This window comes from Nicotiana tabacum, chromosome 1 (genome assembly GCF_000715075.1).
Source record: "Nicotiana tabacum cultivar K326 chromosome 1, ASM71507v2, whole genome shotgun sequence".
Classification (NCBI taxonomy): Eukaryota; Viridiplantae; Streptophyta; class Magnoliopsida; order Solanales; family Solanaceae; genus Nicotiana; species Nicotiana tabacum.
The window spans coordinates 8,238,547-8,255,591 of record NC_134080.1 but is presented as its reverse complement, the minus strand read 5'-3'; the positions used below and the strand labels follow the sequence as shown (position 1 = coordinate 8,255,591).

General features: G+C 37.6%; 1 protein-coding gene across 1 annotated transcript; it reads left to right on the top strand.

Annotated features, from left to right (window-relative positions):
- Positions 1 to 11,636: 11,636 nt before the first annotated feature.
- Positions 11,637 to 16,945, top strand: LOC107770152 (putative polygalacturonase). Its single transcript, XM_016589423.2, has 6 exons — positions 11,637 to 11,789; positions 11,878 to 12,213; positions 14,877 to 14,997; positions 15,191 to 15,365; positions 15,729 to 15,799; positions 16,040 to 16,945. Exons 1-6 carry the CDS (start codon positions 11,754 to 11,756, stop codon positions 16,747 to 16,749), a joined length of 1,449 nt encoding a protein of 482 aa, XP_016444909.2. The 5' UTR covers positions 11,637 to 11,753; the 3' UTR covers positions 16,750 to 16,945.
- The last annotated feature ends 100 nt before the right edge of the window (positions 16,946 to 17,045 follow it).

Genomic DNA, 17,045 nt, shown 5'->3' with positions numbered 1-17,045 from the left:
GTCGTGCTTGATTTTGGTAAAAGATACCAAGTAACGTTGGTGCAGGTTCATCCCTTTATTTGGAGAATAGTGCAGTCGATGAGATATTTTACTGATAAGGCCAGGATAGAATTCACCCTCAGCCACCTTGTGAGGTTGTACTGGCCATTGCACTATCGGGGCCTGATTGCTCTTCAGCGTAGATCCACCTGAGCTTCTGTGATCGGCAGCGAGGAGGATGAGGACCGTGGATGGATGAATCGGTTCGTTCGAATCCAGACGACCGATGTTATCCCTGGAAAATTTTTGTCATTTCCTGAGAAATGGAACTACATACGTAAGCGCTCCGTTTAAACTGTCTTTACCTCAACATGAGGTTGGCCTCGTATCGATATCTTTCTATTTTTTGTTTATAGCAACTCATTGGTTTGCCGGCGAGGTCCCTGATTTAGCTGAATGGTCTCGTAAGCTGGCAGCTTACTCGACTTATGATAGGCGCCGGTGGCGAGATCTATCAAAAGGGAGATGGGAGGCGAAGCATCATGGTAAGTGTCTGGTGTTCTGCCCCCCCCCCCCCAAGAGATGGCTTCCTTCTTGCTGGCTTATCTGATTTATCTGCTGCAGGTGTCGGGAGTCCTTATGAAGCGAGGCTAAGTTCCCCGAGGGAGGAGGAGAGACTGCTAGCCCCGGGGTCAAGGAGCGCTGGTAAAAGGAAAGATGCTCCGGGGTGCAAGAAGGCTTGTGGTGAGGTGACTTCTTCGCAGCGGTTAAGGGGAAGCGATTCGGCTGACCAGCAACCTTCCGAGACTAATCCCTCAAACTTCTTTGTGCGTCAAAGGAAAGAGAGTTTGTCTCTTTACGGCGTAAGGTTGACCGGAGCCGGGCCCGGGAGGCCCTCTTGGAGAAATAGGTATCCTGCACTTCGTGCTGGCCTGTATTCCCTTTTTGTCTCGCTGCCTTGACGTGTTGCTGTTTCAGTTAAAGGATAAGGCAGATGAGCTGGAACAACTCTAGGGTGAGGTTGGCAAAGCCAAACGTGAATTCACCGAGCTGCATGCGCATGTGAATGCCCATTCTGAGGTCAAAGAGAGGGCTTAGGTCGGGGCTTCCGCTCTTGAGGCGCAACTTCAGGCCGCCCGTGTGAATGATTCTGCTCTGGAAAAGATAATCATGAGACTCTTATCCGAGCTTTCAAGGGCGAAAATGAGGTGGTGAATGTCCGGGCCGAGGTTGTGATGAATAACAACAAGGCGAGACAGAAAATGGCGACGTATTCAAGAAGCTCTATCGCTGCTAAAGTTGAGCTGAAGAATACCCTCAATCGTGCAAACAATAGTAATGAGTACGTCCCGGAGGGAAATCCTCGAGGAGATTCATGCTAAGGGCTTTGATCTTTCTGAGGAGATCGAACAAGCCAAAGGAGAGGAGTACGATGCCAAGTTCCTACTGTCCGATGCTTAGGACGATAAGGAGAAGACAACCGGACTGTAGCTACGGAAAAAAAAGGGGAATGATTATTCCCAACTTATTTTGTTGTGTATATATAGCTTTCATTATATGACGTAGGCTGAGATTGCGCTCCATCGTCAATATGTAGAAATAAGAGGGGTATTTCTGCTTGTTGGAGTTTCAGTTGGGTCGATTCGACCCTGGATTTGCCCTTAGGCTTGCATGCTTTAACCATCTTCGGGTTCAGTCTCAGAGTCGGGATCCAACTCGAGCTTAATTTACCCTGGAGTTTTGCGTTTGTGTGGGCTGGAAATGATGGCTTTTATTTCTTGCCCTTGGGCGTTTGTTGTTTCTACTTTTTTGGGTCCGGTCTCCGAGTCGCGTTGCGATTCTTCAATTAACCCTCAAATTTTTTTGATCTTCAAACCAGCGATAGTGGCCCTTATATTGTTTGGTCGTTGAGACTTTTTGATATGTGGCCCTGAGGCTTGTATAGTTAACTATTTTGGATCCGGTCTCTGAATCGGGTTACGACTCGAGCTCATTTTAATCCTCAAGTTGTCAATTTTCAAGATGAAGACAATGGCTCTTACGCTATTTGGTTGTAGGGACCTTTTAGTGTGCAACCCGTAGGCTTATTTTATTGGAGACAATGGCTCTTACTCTGTTATGAATGTGGGGTTTTTGTAGGCTTTGTTTTCCGCTCATTAAGGTCTTTTGAAATAATTTTGCCCTACCCGTCGTTGGTTCCGGAAGAACCTCGATTTCAAGTCATTATCGGCGATATTTGAGCATCTCGGAAGGTTTTTAGCTCGTAGGCCGAGTAGATCGACGCCTTGCGATTTGGAGCCGACATGGTCGAAGCTCGTTTTTTTACTATTGAGGGAAGCCTATTTTAATCGGTTCTTTCCGAAGTATATTCAAAGTAGTGGCTTGCGATTTTGTTTAGCGACGGTCGAGCGTCCCTGAGTCACGTTAATTTAGTTGTATCAGCCATTTTGACCATAGTCATATGTGTTTGTCCAGAGCCATTTTTGATCTCGAATGATAGTTTAGGCGTCTACACTGAGGGTATGCCCTTTCGGCATTCTTACAAATGTGATGTATAGCCTAAACTTCGGGATTTTCATTCCTGTTGAGGTCTTACAGTTTGTCATGCATGTTGAGGTCTTACAATTTTTGTTGTAATGCAAAATGGATCTGGTTACTCCGAGTCTACCCGCTAGGGTTCTTACAGTTTCGGGTTTTCCAGTGCATGGCGATTAATGACAGTCTTCGATTCATCGAGTTTGTTTAAGCTCGTAGGACATTTTTCGTGAGCTCGGAGGTGCCTTGTAGGGATTTTATGAGCCCGGAGTTCTGACCCTGGGGTCGTGCGGGTGCCGAATAGTTGACGTTAAGTCTCCGAGTATCTCAGGACGCATTTGGTGAAGAGGCTTTCGCCGTGAGCGTGTTAAAATCCCCCTTTCTGGAGTACGAGATGTCGAAAGATATTCTTTATTGCTTGGCGTAGATATATGCTGTAAATATATGTTGTTTTATTATTGTGAGCTCGGCCCGTGCGGGCGCTGCTCCTTGGACCATTTGGTCTGATGCATTATTTCCTATTGGGGCTTTGTTCGTTATTTTTCGGCACGGGGTTGATTTTAAAGAAAGTCTCGTAGGCTTGTTGTATCCTTCTTGGAAGTGCATCAATGTTGCCTCATTAAAAACCCTTGCCGATAAAAACCCGTTTCGGGATAAAAAATCCAATCAAAGGAAAAGATTGCAACGGACGCTTTGAAGCCTCAGAATCTTTGAACTGGGGTATCGTCCCGATTACCTTGGTCTTTATCCTGCACAAGGGTTACCGTGAAATAGAAAGTAGGAAGAGGGATGGGCGATTATACCTTGGTGGTAACGGCACTTCTCGAGTTTTAGCACTTATTCGGCGGTTGCTAAGCGGTCCTTTATTCGAATGTGTTCGAGGCGATCATCAAAAAATTGTGTGGACGACGTGTTAAGGCTCGTCTGTTTTGTTTCCTTTTGCTATTTCTCCTTCTCGCGATTGATTTTTAGCCCGGCTGTTGAGAAGTTCCCGAAGGTGCCCATTGTCGAGTTCCTGTGGGAAGGATCAAATGTAACGGTCTGGGCCATCTGGCATCTCTGATTTTGCTAATGGCGAACACAATGTCTGACACATCGACATTGAAGCTATACTCTGATATGCAGGGTGCCCCTGTTGGCCCTGCGTATCAAATTGTAGCCACCCCTGTTGAGGGGTCCCCGAGGGTTCTATCCTTGGTTCACCGGTCGACCTTTGCGGGGTGGATTACGCTTTGGAGCGTTTCTCCTATCATCGGGATATGGCTGGTACCTTTTTTTATTCGGTCTTGACTCTTTCGCCAAAAGCCTACTCAGGTATACTAAGCCCGAAGGGGCTCCCAGCTGGTCATCCTCAACCCTGATCTTTGACTGGTATCGGTTGTGGACGTCGGACCAGGTTATGGCGGGATACTCGATCAGGTTCTCTTTCAGCTACCTCGATGCCACCGAGCTTCGTTTATTCAGGCCTTGAGTAAAGGCTTGCACTGCCCAATCGTCGGAGACCGGGAGAGCTCTATTCGTTCTGTCTGAAAACAAGACATGAATTCTTGCAGCATTTCGTTCTCTTTTTGCTTAATATTGAATACGTCGGACTGCCTTGTTGCTACCTTGATGGCGCCAGCGTGCGCCCTTACGAAGGAGTCCACCAGCATGGCGAACGAATCTATGGAATTGGAGCCAGGTTGTGATACCACATCATGGCCCCCTTCGAGAGCGTTTCTCTAAATTTCTTCAGCAGGACTGACTCAATATCATCGTTCTTTATGTCGTTGCCCTTTATCGTGCACGTGTAGGTGGTGACGTGTTTGTTGGGATCCGTGGTCCCGCTGTATTTAGGGAGTTCTGACATTCTGAACTTCTTTGGAATGGGTTTCGGATCCGCTTCCTCCGGGAACAGCCATTGCACGAACTTTCTCAAATCTATACTTTTCAGGACCGGGGGTGCTCCCGCGATCTGATCCACCCTAGAGTTGTAGGTCTCGGCCTTTTTATCGTTGGATGCAATCATTTTCTCACCCGATTTGATCCTTTTGGTGAGGTCCTCGAGCATCTTCACTATGGCAGGGTCGGCCACTAACCCGTTATTGCTTGGCCTTTCGGGTACTTGCTCGGCGGGGGGAGCTGTCTCTGGTGCTACTGTGCTGGGAGTCCTCAAATAGCTTTGCAACTGGGCAATGGCCAGTTGTTGTGCCTGCAATATTTCAAAAATAACATGAAGACTAACTTTTTGTTCTTCCCGGGCCAGGGTTTTTTGAGCTTCCTGTCGGTCGTTGTGTCGTATGCTCCTATCGGTGTGAGAAGTTTCATCGATTTGTTGTGCGTCCTGCGAATCTGCGTCCGCTAGAATCAGTTTGGGCGCGTTATCGGGATTCTGTGGTGGTGCTCTAGTGGTCGAGACAGCCACGTCGTTTTCCCTGTGGTTTTCGAGGTTGTCGTTCTCGACTCCGTTTACCCAGCCAGACATTTTGACCTGAAATCAAAGGATCTTGGACAAGAAAAAGTTTAAAAGATAATGTGTGTTTGTGCAGTGAAACCAGCAAGAAAATAATCATTATTATTTTTAGCCACACGGTGGGCGCCAAACTGTTTACCGTGAAAATGGTAACAACAATTAAATTTGTAAATGGGATTCTAAAAATACGTGATCTATTATTGAGCTAGTTGTTTAGAGCAGATGATGCTAAGAATGTGAAATTTAACGATGAAATGTAAGCTAAAACGAGGCAGTAGTCAAACTGAAGGGCATGTTGCCCGGATATAGGACTGGTCGATGGGGGACCTCGGGGTCGATGTCAGGGTCGAGCTCGAGCTACCGAGGATAGTCGAGAATGGGATGACAGTTAAGGATATGATTAAACAAGGCTCTTTATGGCCAATGCCGAGCAATATAATGAAGAACAAGTAAGAAAGCGATAAATATTAAAGTGACCTCGGGCCAATTAGAACAAGGGAATTTAGAAAGGAGAGAGAGAGAGAGAGAGAGAGATATATTATTGCACATGTGGAGAAAATGGAGCAACATCAGTCCTTTACAAAGTGGCATGGATTCCCCTTATATAGGAGAGGGAATACCATATAGTACATAGTGTATTGAATGTAAAGGCATGGGGATGGGATGAGTAGGCAGTACTAGTGTTTACTGACTCTAGCCGCTCGCCTCGGGAATCCCCCGTCCTCGGAACCTTCGTTGGGTCGCGGGCAAATTCCTTATCCCCGGAATCTCTGCTGGGTCGCGGACGATCCTCAAGGGAGGGAGCTCGATCGTGATCCTGCAGCCTCGAGATGCTGACATGACTTCCCGAATGTACCTTAACGGTGGGAAATAGACCCCCCTGATTTCACCGCATACAGTGATACACATAACATTTTTTTTATGTTCGTCTTCTATTTTGGATTTTCAATTCAAACCACTTCAAAACTCCACCAAATCATCCCAAAATTGAGATTCAAGCTCCTTAAGATGTACCCAATCTATTCTAAAAATACTCACTCAAAAGAAAGTAAAAAAAATGACTTTTTTTGGCTACAAATAGCTAATTGGCTGATATTAGTAATATTTTATGAATTGGCCAATTTTTGTAATAAGCTACTTATAAATGGACATAGCCAGTAGTTTTCCTAAAACGAACCACAAACCCAAGTTATGGCAGCAGGCCTAACCCAAGGGCAAGTGCACAGATAGCCATTCTCATGATGCTATTTAAGAATTAGCTAGTACTTATTTTGTCTTGAAATTTTGAACTAAAAATTTCAACTTCAGGATAACTCAGGACATTTTGTCCTGAAAAATTAAAATTCAGAATGTACTGGCTAATTTCTAAATATCATACCTTTAGAGTGGCTACCTGATGTCATTTCTACCCTAAGCCACCGGCAAGTACTTCCAATTTTTATTTTTAATTTTATTCTGATTCTCTTTAACAAATAGCTTTTCTCGAAAATAGTCCAATAGTATCCAAATATGTTTAATCAGTTATGGGACATCAATATATGAGATGATCCACATACTTCATTCGTTATTTATATCAACTCAATAATAAATGCGTTTTTCACCTTGAAAGATATTTTTGTGGATATTACCTTACCTATTTAACGTTAATGGAATTGTAGCCGGACAACTTTAAAAAAACAGTCTAGTGCATTAAACTTTTGTTATACATGAGGTTCGGAAAAAGGCCGATTCCTAAGGGTCTAGAAAATATTTTTGTGCAATGTCAAGTTCAGAGCTAACTATATATTGGGAAAGGTAAGGAACTTCACTAAGATATTGCTTACAAGAATGTAAAGTTCCATTTTTAAGCCCATACCTCAAAGTTTTCCACTAACTTACGATATGTGGAAATTTCTGCATAACTGAGAAGAGATTCTTCTGAGTTGCGTTTAGCTTTAAATTTAAAAAGAAAAACACAAAAGGACAGTCAAAATAGCACGGGTTAGTCATTTTATTGGATTGGTAATTAAAAAATAGCCATCATTTGTGAAGTCATTGAAAAATAACCATTGCTTTGCTGAAACATGAAAAGTTCCAGCATAATATACGGGATTATGGAGCTCATGCGTATTCCAGCATATTATGTTGGAACTCCGGGATACAGAAAGTTCCAGCATGATATGCGGGATTACGGAGCTCCTGCATATAAACTTCTAGCATATTATGGTGGAACTCCAGCGCATTATAAAATTCCAGCATATTATGCTAAAACTCATATGTAGAAAAGATTCGAAATCCAGCATATTTTGCCGGAATATTTTCGAATTTTTGATTGTATTTTTGTTCAAATTTTATCTTTACATGAAAAGAGATTAAATTTCGATTACTTTTAAAACTGTAGCTATTTTTCAATTACCAATTATAAATCTAGCTATTTTTAATTTCACCCAAAAAGACAGGTCTATGGCATTTTGGCAAATCGTTTTGGCATGTTGTACTGGTCCTGTAGTGCTTAAATCACTCCACCACTAGTCACAGATTCTCCATTAGCATCCCCCAATCTAATCCAAATTCAAAGCAATTGATCTAAAGTGAGTGCGGTATATAATTAATGGATTTAACTTGTATTCACAAATAGTGGCTTTTTTTTTGTGGCCACTATTTAAATTATATCCCCATTTGCTTAAAGAACAATATTTATTCGCGAAGAATAAATAAATCATCTAACTACTTTTAAAGGAGAAATTTAGTTCATTGACTAAATGAGAACAAAATTGAAAGTTTGGCCTTAAAAAGTTCTTATGGTGCAATAATCCTACTAGATCCGTAAAAATGACACCAGATAACCATTCTAGAGTGATATTATTTAAAAATTAGCCAGTATATCTTGAATTTCAGTTTTTCATTTCAAATTTTCAGGACACAAAGTCCTGAAATTAAGATTTTTAGCTTAAATTTTCAGAACAAAATAAGTACCGACTAATTCCTAAATAGCAGTTCTAAAAATGACTATTTGTGTACTACGCCGAAAAGTAGGACCAATTTTAGCAAAAACAGAGTGACCCGTGACTAGTCGGGCTCCTATTGTACTAGATCCGACCATGAACATCCCCACATAACCATAGCCCGTGATTTTAATTAATTGAATGGGAACAAATGCACATAATATACGGAGTTTAATGGGGGGAAAAGGTTGGTGAAGGTGTTTAATGAGTTTAAGAAAAAAATATTTCTTAAAATTTGTTGTCTAAAACAACTCATAGTTTGTGTGACAATAAATGATCTGGTTAAGACTAAAATGAAAAGTTTAAAATTAATTTAAATTTAAATGTTAAAAAGTAACAGTCTTTTTAAAATATATTAAAAATTGTCAAATAAAATAGGAAAAAGTAAGTATATTTTATATTTTTATGTTATCATATTATTAATTAGGTGAAAATGAGTCACGGGATGAATAGTGGCAAGCAAAATCCGACAAAGGAATCCTCAACTCGTCATGCATGTGTACACCACAAATACCACTAACCCTTGGCCAGTTAAAGTTAGTTTTTTTTTCTTTTTTGGTTAATTGTATTATTATTACTCCTAATTTCAGACACCAAAAAGAAAAAAATAGTTATGCTACTACATATTTTCTTATTTGAGTTCAAAAGAAAAAAAATTAACGCAATACACAAAGCGTTCCACATTCAAATCTTGCGATTTAATAATAATATTAAGTAACTTAGTAACAGAGCGTGGACCAACTCGAATATGCCTGACCACCATTTATCTACAAATGCTGAATCTATATCAAGAATAAGCTCTCTAATTCTGATGATCATACTTCATAGTCCAAATAATTTATTTGTTTTTACCATTTTAAAGATAATTAATTGTAGAAGTGGAGTTGAGTTAAGAAAAGAATGTGCCAAAATGCCCAAAAACCATTATCCTTGCGTGTTATGGGTGGACATAACTTAGTGGTATGGTGCTACAAAATTGAGTGATGCAGAGAATGAGAGGTGGAGTTCAATGAGCATGAGGTCACCTACTTTATCACTTGAAAAAAGTAGCATTCCTTTCCACAACTTATACTCAATAGCTTTCAACTTTTGAGCAATGACGAAGAAAACAAACTAACTGGCTTTCAAAATAATAGTCGAAAAAATATATTTTATACATATATATATATATATGTTATATACAAAAAAAAAGATACAAAATTTATACAATTCTCTACAATAACACTATTGTAGACCAATTAAAAGGGATAGAGCACAGTTTGGTAGCGTCTTTGTTTTGGGTAAAAAAATGTCACGAGTTTAAATAGTGTCATCCCTATTTAATATTCTCCTCTGGGAAGTAATGAGGGATTCATCGAAATCGATTTAAATTGGACATTTGCGGCTAACAGATGTAAAATAACCCAAAAAAAGAGAAAATCGATAGTCCATGGTACATATTAATTACTTTTTTTTTCAACTTAAGTATACATGATGTATAGAAAGGATTGCTAAAATAGCTAGGTAAAGATAAACATAAAAAGTATTTCACTTAAGAGATACGAGATATTCTTTTAAATATTATAAACACAATTAGGCAACATTTTTAATGTGGGTCACTTTTGGAGAACATACAGGGCTAGCTCATTTAATCCTTGAACTAAGCCTCTTGAAGAATCCTACTCTAGTAGTTAAATTACTAGATGCCAAAACAAGTAAAAGAAGATAAGGCAAAGAATTACCCATATGGTTTGTTAGAAAAATGTTGTTTCAAATTTGGAATACCGTTGCGTAGTAACGAAACTAGACGTCAACTTTAACAAATATTAATCGGCAGGTAACGTGTTGTTTACTCGCACTCCGGGGTGTTTATACCAATTCATTTAATATATGAACATAAAATTATTATTTGAGCGATATTATGTTGAATTATGTGACTATCTCGTATAAAAGTTTAATCTATTATAAAGAATACATTCTTATTATTTAGTGCTATATTTTCAACATTAAGGGCAATTTTTACAGAGTGGTAATTAGACCGGCGATGTTGTGTGGGGCTGAGTGCTGGCCCGTCAAGACGTCTCATGTTCAGAAGATGAAAATAACTGAAATGAGGATGTTGAGATGGATGTGTGATCGTATCAATAAGGACAGGATCTGGAATGAAGTTATTAAGGACAAGGTAGGAGTGGCATCGATGGAGGACAAGTTGCGGGAGTCGAGACTGAGATGGTTCCGGCATGTGAAAAAGGAGAGACATAGATGCTCCGGTCAGAAGGTGTGAGAGGTTGTCAATTGCGCGTCTGAGGAAGGGAAGAGGCAGGCCTAAGAAGTATTAGGGAGAAGTAATTAGGCAGGACATGTCATTGCTCTAGCTTACCGAGGATATGACCCACGATAGAAAAGTGTAGAGGTCGAGAATTAGGGTTGTAGGTTGACAGATAGTACTGTGTTCCTCATAAGCTTACCAGTAGTACTGGGATAATTTTTGTATTATCTTATTCATGGTTCTTTACTATTACATGTTGTGTCATTTGCGTCCGTTAACTTAATAATTATTGTTACTATTGTTTGTTACTTGTTGTTTTATCTCTACTGTTTCTTGAGCCGAAGGTCTATCGAAAACAACTTCTCTATTTTAATTAAGATAGGGTAAGGTGTGCGTACACACTACCCTCCACTTACCCTATTTATGAAAAACTTCAAAATGTCCTTATCTTGCTTTATTTCATTATATCATACTCTTGATTTGTTTATTCCCTTCCCGAACTCTACCCAATTTAACTAACTTACATCATGTTTAACAACCAAAGTTACACATCAAAGGGGCAACATACTCTATTATTTAACAATAATGCAAATCAAGTCATTGTCTAAGGAATGTAAAAGAATACGTGGACCAACAATCGTTGCGGTAAAATAGTAAGTACCCTTTTATTTTTTACCAGAATTCTTTGCCTTAAGTATGAAGTTGGCTTTATTAGGGAGCATTTTACCCCTAATATAAGATTTTTCATTGCGAATCCAAATTTAATCGGGTCCCCATACAAATACCAAATACCTGGGAACAAGGTGGAGGAATTGAAAAAAGTCACCAATCCAAAAATCTTTGACATTCCACAAATATTAGTTCAACTTCTTGCCCACTCTCAACTCCCCTCTGTCTCTTTCTTAATAGTATTCCCTTTCAATTTTTATTGTATATTAAATTTTAAGGATGATAATATGAATTTTGAATTTTGTAGACTTGAATATATCGTATTATTTATGTGATTATAATTATTTTAAAATTTGTGATTGTACAGTTAGACATCTCTATAATAATATCTTTGTCTAGCAACTATTAACTATAATAGCCAAGTTTTCTTTCGGAACCAATTTCTATGTTATGTTATAATATATGTCCTCTATAATAATACTTTATTATAGCACCAAAAAAATATCCAAACGAACGAGGATGTTATAGAAAGGTTTAACTATAAATATGTGTTGTAACATTTGTATAACTGTAAAAGATTGTTATTAAGTATAAAATAAGAATTTTAAGTTAAACTGTTTTCAAATTCAGAAGGACGACATTATTTATGCAACACACTAATAAGGAAATCACATCATTTTTTCGTACGGAGGAAGTATTTAGTACTATTACATAATTTACATATTTTAACTTGTTATAACAATTAATTTGTCTTATTTTTCAAATTAAAGAATATATTTTTTAAGGCAATTACTTGTAATTATCTTTTTAAGTAAACTGACTTGGTGTTAAAAGTTTTATATATATATATATGCTGACAAATCAGTGAAGCACAACTGACATAACAATGGAGTTTCTAATTATCACTCTCAGAAACATTCCTGTAAAGCCTCTCTCTTCCCATTTTTCTTTCTTTCCCTTTTATTTCTTCTTTTTTTCTTCTTCTCATTTTGTTAAATTTTTTCTTATAGGCAATTCACAGGAGTTTACTACTAGCAGTGGTGATTCTAACGGCGTTAGGCAACGTTCACGGCCGTCATAAAGTACACAAATGGGAAACAGTAGAGTATTCCGCCATAAGTTGCAGAGCACACACCGCTTCATTGACGGATTTCGGAGGAGTTGGTGACGGAACGACGTTGAACACTAACGCTTTTAAATCAGCCGTTGATCATTTGAGTCAGTTTCAATCAGACGGTGGTTCGATGCTATATGTACCCGCCGGAAAATGGTTGACGGGGAATTTTAATTTGACTAGCCATTTTACTTTGTATCTCGATAAAGACGCCGTTCTTCTCGCTTCTCAGGTAACAGTTTTGTTCTTAGCCAATTCCTCCTTTTTTTGGAATCGGTTATCAGCTTTTGAATACATGAATTAATGTGCTTCACCAATAGATAATTCTACATACATTTTATTTTTTTTGTTTATAATTGTATCCGTATTCAAAATAACAATATTACAATATTGATTTGAAAAATTTTGTGTGTTAGATAGAGGAACCATTTTGTATCCGAAACTTACTGGTCCGACTAAATCACAGGTGCACCGTGTAGATTTGATTAAATGGAAAAACACTCTATATATGAAGTTTCTTTATTTTCAGATCTCAAATCCCAAACATCTTTGTTGAATAATAAAGGAATCTAATCGATCATCCTAGGGGTGTTCAAACCGAACCGAAAAACTACACTAGATCGAAAAACCAAACCAACCCGATTAAAAAATTCGACTAGGTTTGGTTTGACTTGGTTTGGTATTGAGTAAAAAAACCCGAACCAAACCGACATATAAATATATAAATTATATTTATATTTTTAAGACTTTATAGTGAATTTTCTTTAGAAAATGTAGAAATATTTGGGATCCTCTCATGTATTAACCTTGAAAGCGTAAATTAACGAAAATTTATTGTTAGACGACTGAGAAAATAACTATTATGTGTTACTAAAAAAATTCTCCGATTAGAATATTTTAATAGATTATATGTTTGTCAATTTTTTTCCATATTTACTAAACATATATTCACTTATCAAAGTTTTATCTATAATTGTAACAAAATAAGATTGAAATAATATTCATGTAACAAAAAAAACCCGAAAACCCGAAAAAACCTGACAAAACCGAACCAATCCAAACCGATATAGTTGGTTTGATTTAATTTTGATAAAATCCGAACCAACCCGGTTCATGTACAGCATCATCCCATCACACTACTTGATTGTGACATTGGCTAAAATGTAACAACACTAGTTTAGTGGTGAGAATGTACTTTTAGAGGCGCCGGACCAGCTTCATGTGACCTACTATTATTCTAGTGATAATCCTTTGGGGCAGGGCGGATTATAGGCAAATATATGGGGCACATGAATTCATAGTTTTTCCGTCAAATTAAATATTTTATGTATATATTTTTTAGAATTGACTTAGTATTATGTGCTGGCACTTTTCGAAAAGGCTAAATGGTACACTTTGTTGAATGTTGAATTATTACCGAGAGGACTAGGGATCAAATAGTTCAGTATTAAATACAACATTCAAAAAAGTGTACAATTTGTATATCTTATTTTCTAGTCCGTGAATGCAATCAACTGAGAGTGGTACAAAAGGCGCACTATGCGGTGAGAATATCGTTCGGCTAATGAGTCCAAATCCATGATAACATTAATCCAAGAACTGTACGTTCTCCAGAATTTAGTTTTATTTATTTTAGGATAAAAATATTGCATAGTCGCTCTTAAAATAATAATCGAAAAAATATTTATTTTTTATACAAATTTTATACCCTATGTCCACTGTGCCTGAGCCGAGGGTTTATCGGAAACATCCTCCCTATCTTTATAATGTAGGGATAAGTTCTGCATACACGCTAGCCTCCCCAGACCTCATTTATGGAAATACATTGAATTTTTTGTCGTTGTTGGCTACCAAATGTAAATAGTTTTTGGCGCAATAATACTTAAACTAAAATAGTGGAGAGTGCATACATATTACTAATGGTTTGATAAACAAGAATGACATGTTTTTATATTTGAAAAATAATTTTACTTTAAACTTTAAATTTGAATCTTTATTAGAAGCTTTTATATCTACATAAACATTATGTTATGTTAAGATTATAAATTGTAGAAGTCATAATTTTCTTTATCAAACTCAATATCGAGTCAAACTAAGTCACATTAAATACTAATTTTGAAGAGCGAGGTTAATTCTTAAAATCTTATCCGATTATGCCTCTTTCGTGATATCCCTAGCAAGTAGCTAAATAGGAAAAAAACGTAATATTAAATGCCTCGTACTGATAATCTAGGATGTGGGCAATAAACGTGGATGATTAAGCCGAGGATACTGTTTGTATTTTCTGAATTATTCATCACGTGAACTAAATTTTGTCCATTTTCTATAACTTGGGGATCACATTCAAAGCTACTATATGTGGTCTTTCGGAGCATGCTGGTAGCATCTGGGGAAGGTTCAAAAGCAGTGGCAAAACCAGAATATTCAATAAGAATGTTCAAATTCCATTTTTTTAAAATCAATAAAAATAAGTAATATTTTATTCTATATGCAGTATAATTTTTCAACAATTATCCTTGGCCACACATAACTTCACCCTTGTCCAAGAGAACCACATGCTTTGTTGCTCTTGCCCAAGTTTTAGTGAGTAAAATTGCTCCATAACTTTATTGATAGGAGGTAATGAATACCCAGTGAAATAATCGAGATGGACACAAGCTGAACTAAACAACACGTAAAAGAATAAACATGAACCAGCTTCATCCTACAAAAATTTTGGAAAAAAAGTTCACTATTCTAATTTTATCTGGTTTAAAATTTCAGTTACCTCAGTGACACTGAAGAAAGATTTCGTGTCATTCAAAACAAATGATTTTCAATGGAATTTTTTTTTTTTTTTTCCTTCTTCCAATTTTTCTATCTCACTGATTTCCTGATGTTCTTCCTTCCGCTTAGGACGAAAATGATTATCCGGTGATTGCACCGCTGCCGTCCTACGGTCGAGGAAGGGATACTGACGGAGGTAGATTCATTAGTCTTATTTTTGGAACAAACCTCACTGATGTTGTCATCACAGGTACTCTCATTTTATATCACTGTTGCATTTCTCATATCGAAAATCTATATCCGAATTCACATCGAAAATTGGTAGCTGGAACTCTTAATCCGGCTACTTTTTTGGTGAGGTTATTGTCCATTGCGTAACGGAATATTTCTTTGATGTCATTTTGTTTGCTAAATCATGTAATTTTACTTTGAAATTCACTCAGGGGAAAATGGAACAATTGATGGTCAAGGGCAGCTATGGTGGAACAAATTCCACAAAAAGGAACTACAATATACAAGGCCATATCTGATAGAAATTATGTACTCTGATAATATTCAAATCTCTAGTCTTACATTGGTTAATTCTCCTTCATGGAATGTCCATCCTGTATATTGCAGGTAATAAAATTAATCTTGGGACCCGTTTGGCCATAAAAAAATTTCATTTTTTCCGGAATCAGTGTTTTGGCCATGAAAATTTTAAATTTCACTTGAAGTTGAATTTTTCAACATTTGAAAAACTCTAAAAAGCTGTTTTTCAAAATTTTCACTTCAAAGCACTCACAAAAACAACTCCAAATTGTATTCATGTCCAAACACAACTCTAATTTTCAAATATCGTTGATTTTTTTTTTCCACTTTTTTTTCCGGAATTTCACAATTTTTATGTCCAAAGCCCACTTGATTTCCAATAGTTCAATATTGTTTTCTTCTAGATCAATAATAACTAACGCAAAAAACTCGATTTCTTTGTGAATGCAGCAATATTATTATCCAAGGCATCACTATTCTTGCACCAGTCAGATCTCCAAATACTGATGGGATTAACCCTGGTAAATCTTGCATTAGTGTTTACTAATGTTTTAATTAGTTTGAGTGACAATAAGGTTTCATATAATAGGTATTCTGCGTCATTTTCTAGGTTATTAATCCCACTTTTCTATGGAGTATTACCTGCAGTTTTCTTTAGAATGACCTAATAGTGTAATCTTTTACACTGTCAGTATATAAATTGTCACTCCGGCCTTCGTGATTACTATGTATTTTCTATTAAAACCAAGTCTAATTTGCAGATTCTTGCATAAATACTAGAATAGAAGACTGTTACATTGTCTCTGGAGATGATTGCATTGCTGTTAAGAGTGGTTGGGACGAGTATGGAGTTGCATTTGGGATGCCAACAAAGCAGCTCGCTATAAGGCGAATCACCTGCATTTCTCCAACCAGTGCTACAATTGCATTAGGCAGTGAGATGTCTGGAGGAATTCAGGATGTAAGAGCAGAGGACATAGTAGCAATCGATACAGAATCAGGGGTTCGAATCAAGACTGCAGTAGGACGAGGTGGATACGTAAAGGATATATATGTTAAAGGTGTGACAATGAAAACCATGAAATATGTATTCTGGATGACAGGAGATTATGGTTCTCACCCTGATAACAATTATGATCCGAATGCATTGCCTGTGATTGATAATATCAATTACCGCGATATGGTTGCTGAGAATGTGACCATTGCTGCCAAGCTTGCAGGAATTTCTGGTGATCCGTTTACTGGAATTTGCATATCAAATGTCACGATTGAGTTGGCGCCTAAAGCAAAGAAACTGGCTTGGAATTGTACAGATATTTCGGGGATTTCAAGTGGTGTAGTACCTCAGCCTTGTGAGTTATTGCCAGATCAGGGAACAGAGAACGTTGCGCCCTGTAATTTTCCAACAGAGAACTTACCAATTGATGATATGAAAGTTCAAACGTGTTCCTGCAGGAAGAAACTGTATTAACACATCAATGCATAAGAATGCCATCAAAAGGAAGATCATATTATAAAGAGTTATATCATTCTGTTGTTTAACACCTCTGAACTGTGCATGATTATTGATCCATGCTAATATCTGTAACTTTTACATATTTGTAAATGCTATCAGTTATTGCAGCCAAAATTTCAAGGACAAATTATAGAAAGAAGATTGTTGGTGAGTACGTGTAATTAAGCTCTTGTAGTGTTTTACAAGCATTCCAAGTTCACAATGTGGTAAACTGAATAGTCATTGAACAGAACCAAGATACAACGTTAGAT

Excerpts from the sequence above, each read along its gene's own strand:
- LOC107770152 (XM_016589423.2), top strand. The coding sequence starts at position 11,754 with ATGGAGTTTCTAATTATCACTCTCAGAAACATTCCT. Across the intron at positions 11,790-11,877 it reads TCACTCTCAGAAACATTCCT|GCAATTCACAGGAGTTTACT; the intron begins GTAAAGCCTCTC and ends TTTTTCTTATAG. Across the intron at positions 15,800-16,039 it reads TACTGATGGGATTAACCCTG|ATTCTTGCATAAATACTAGA; the intron begins GTAAATCTTGCA and ends TCTAATTTGCAG.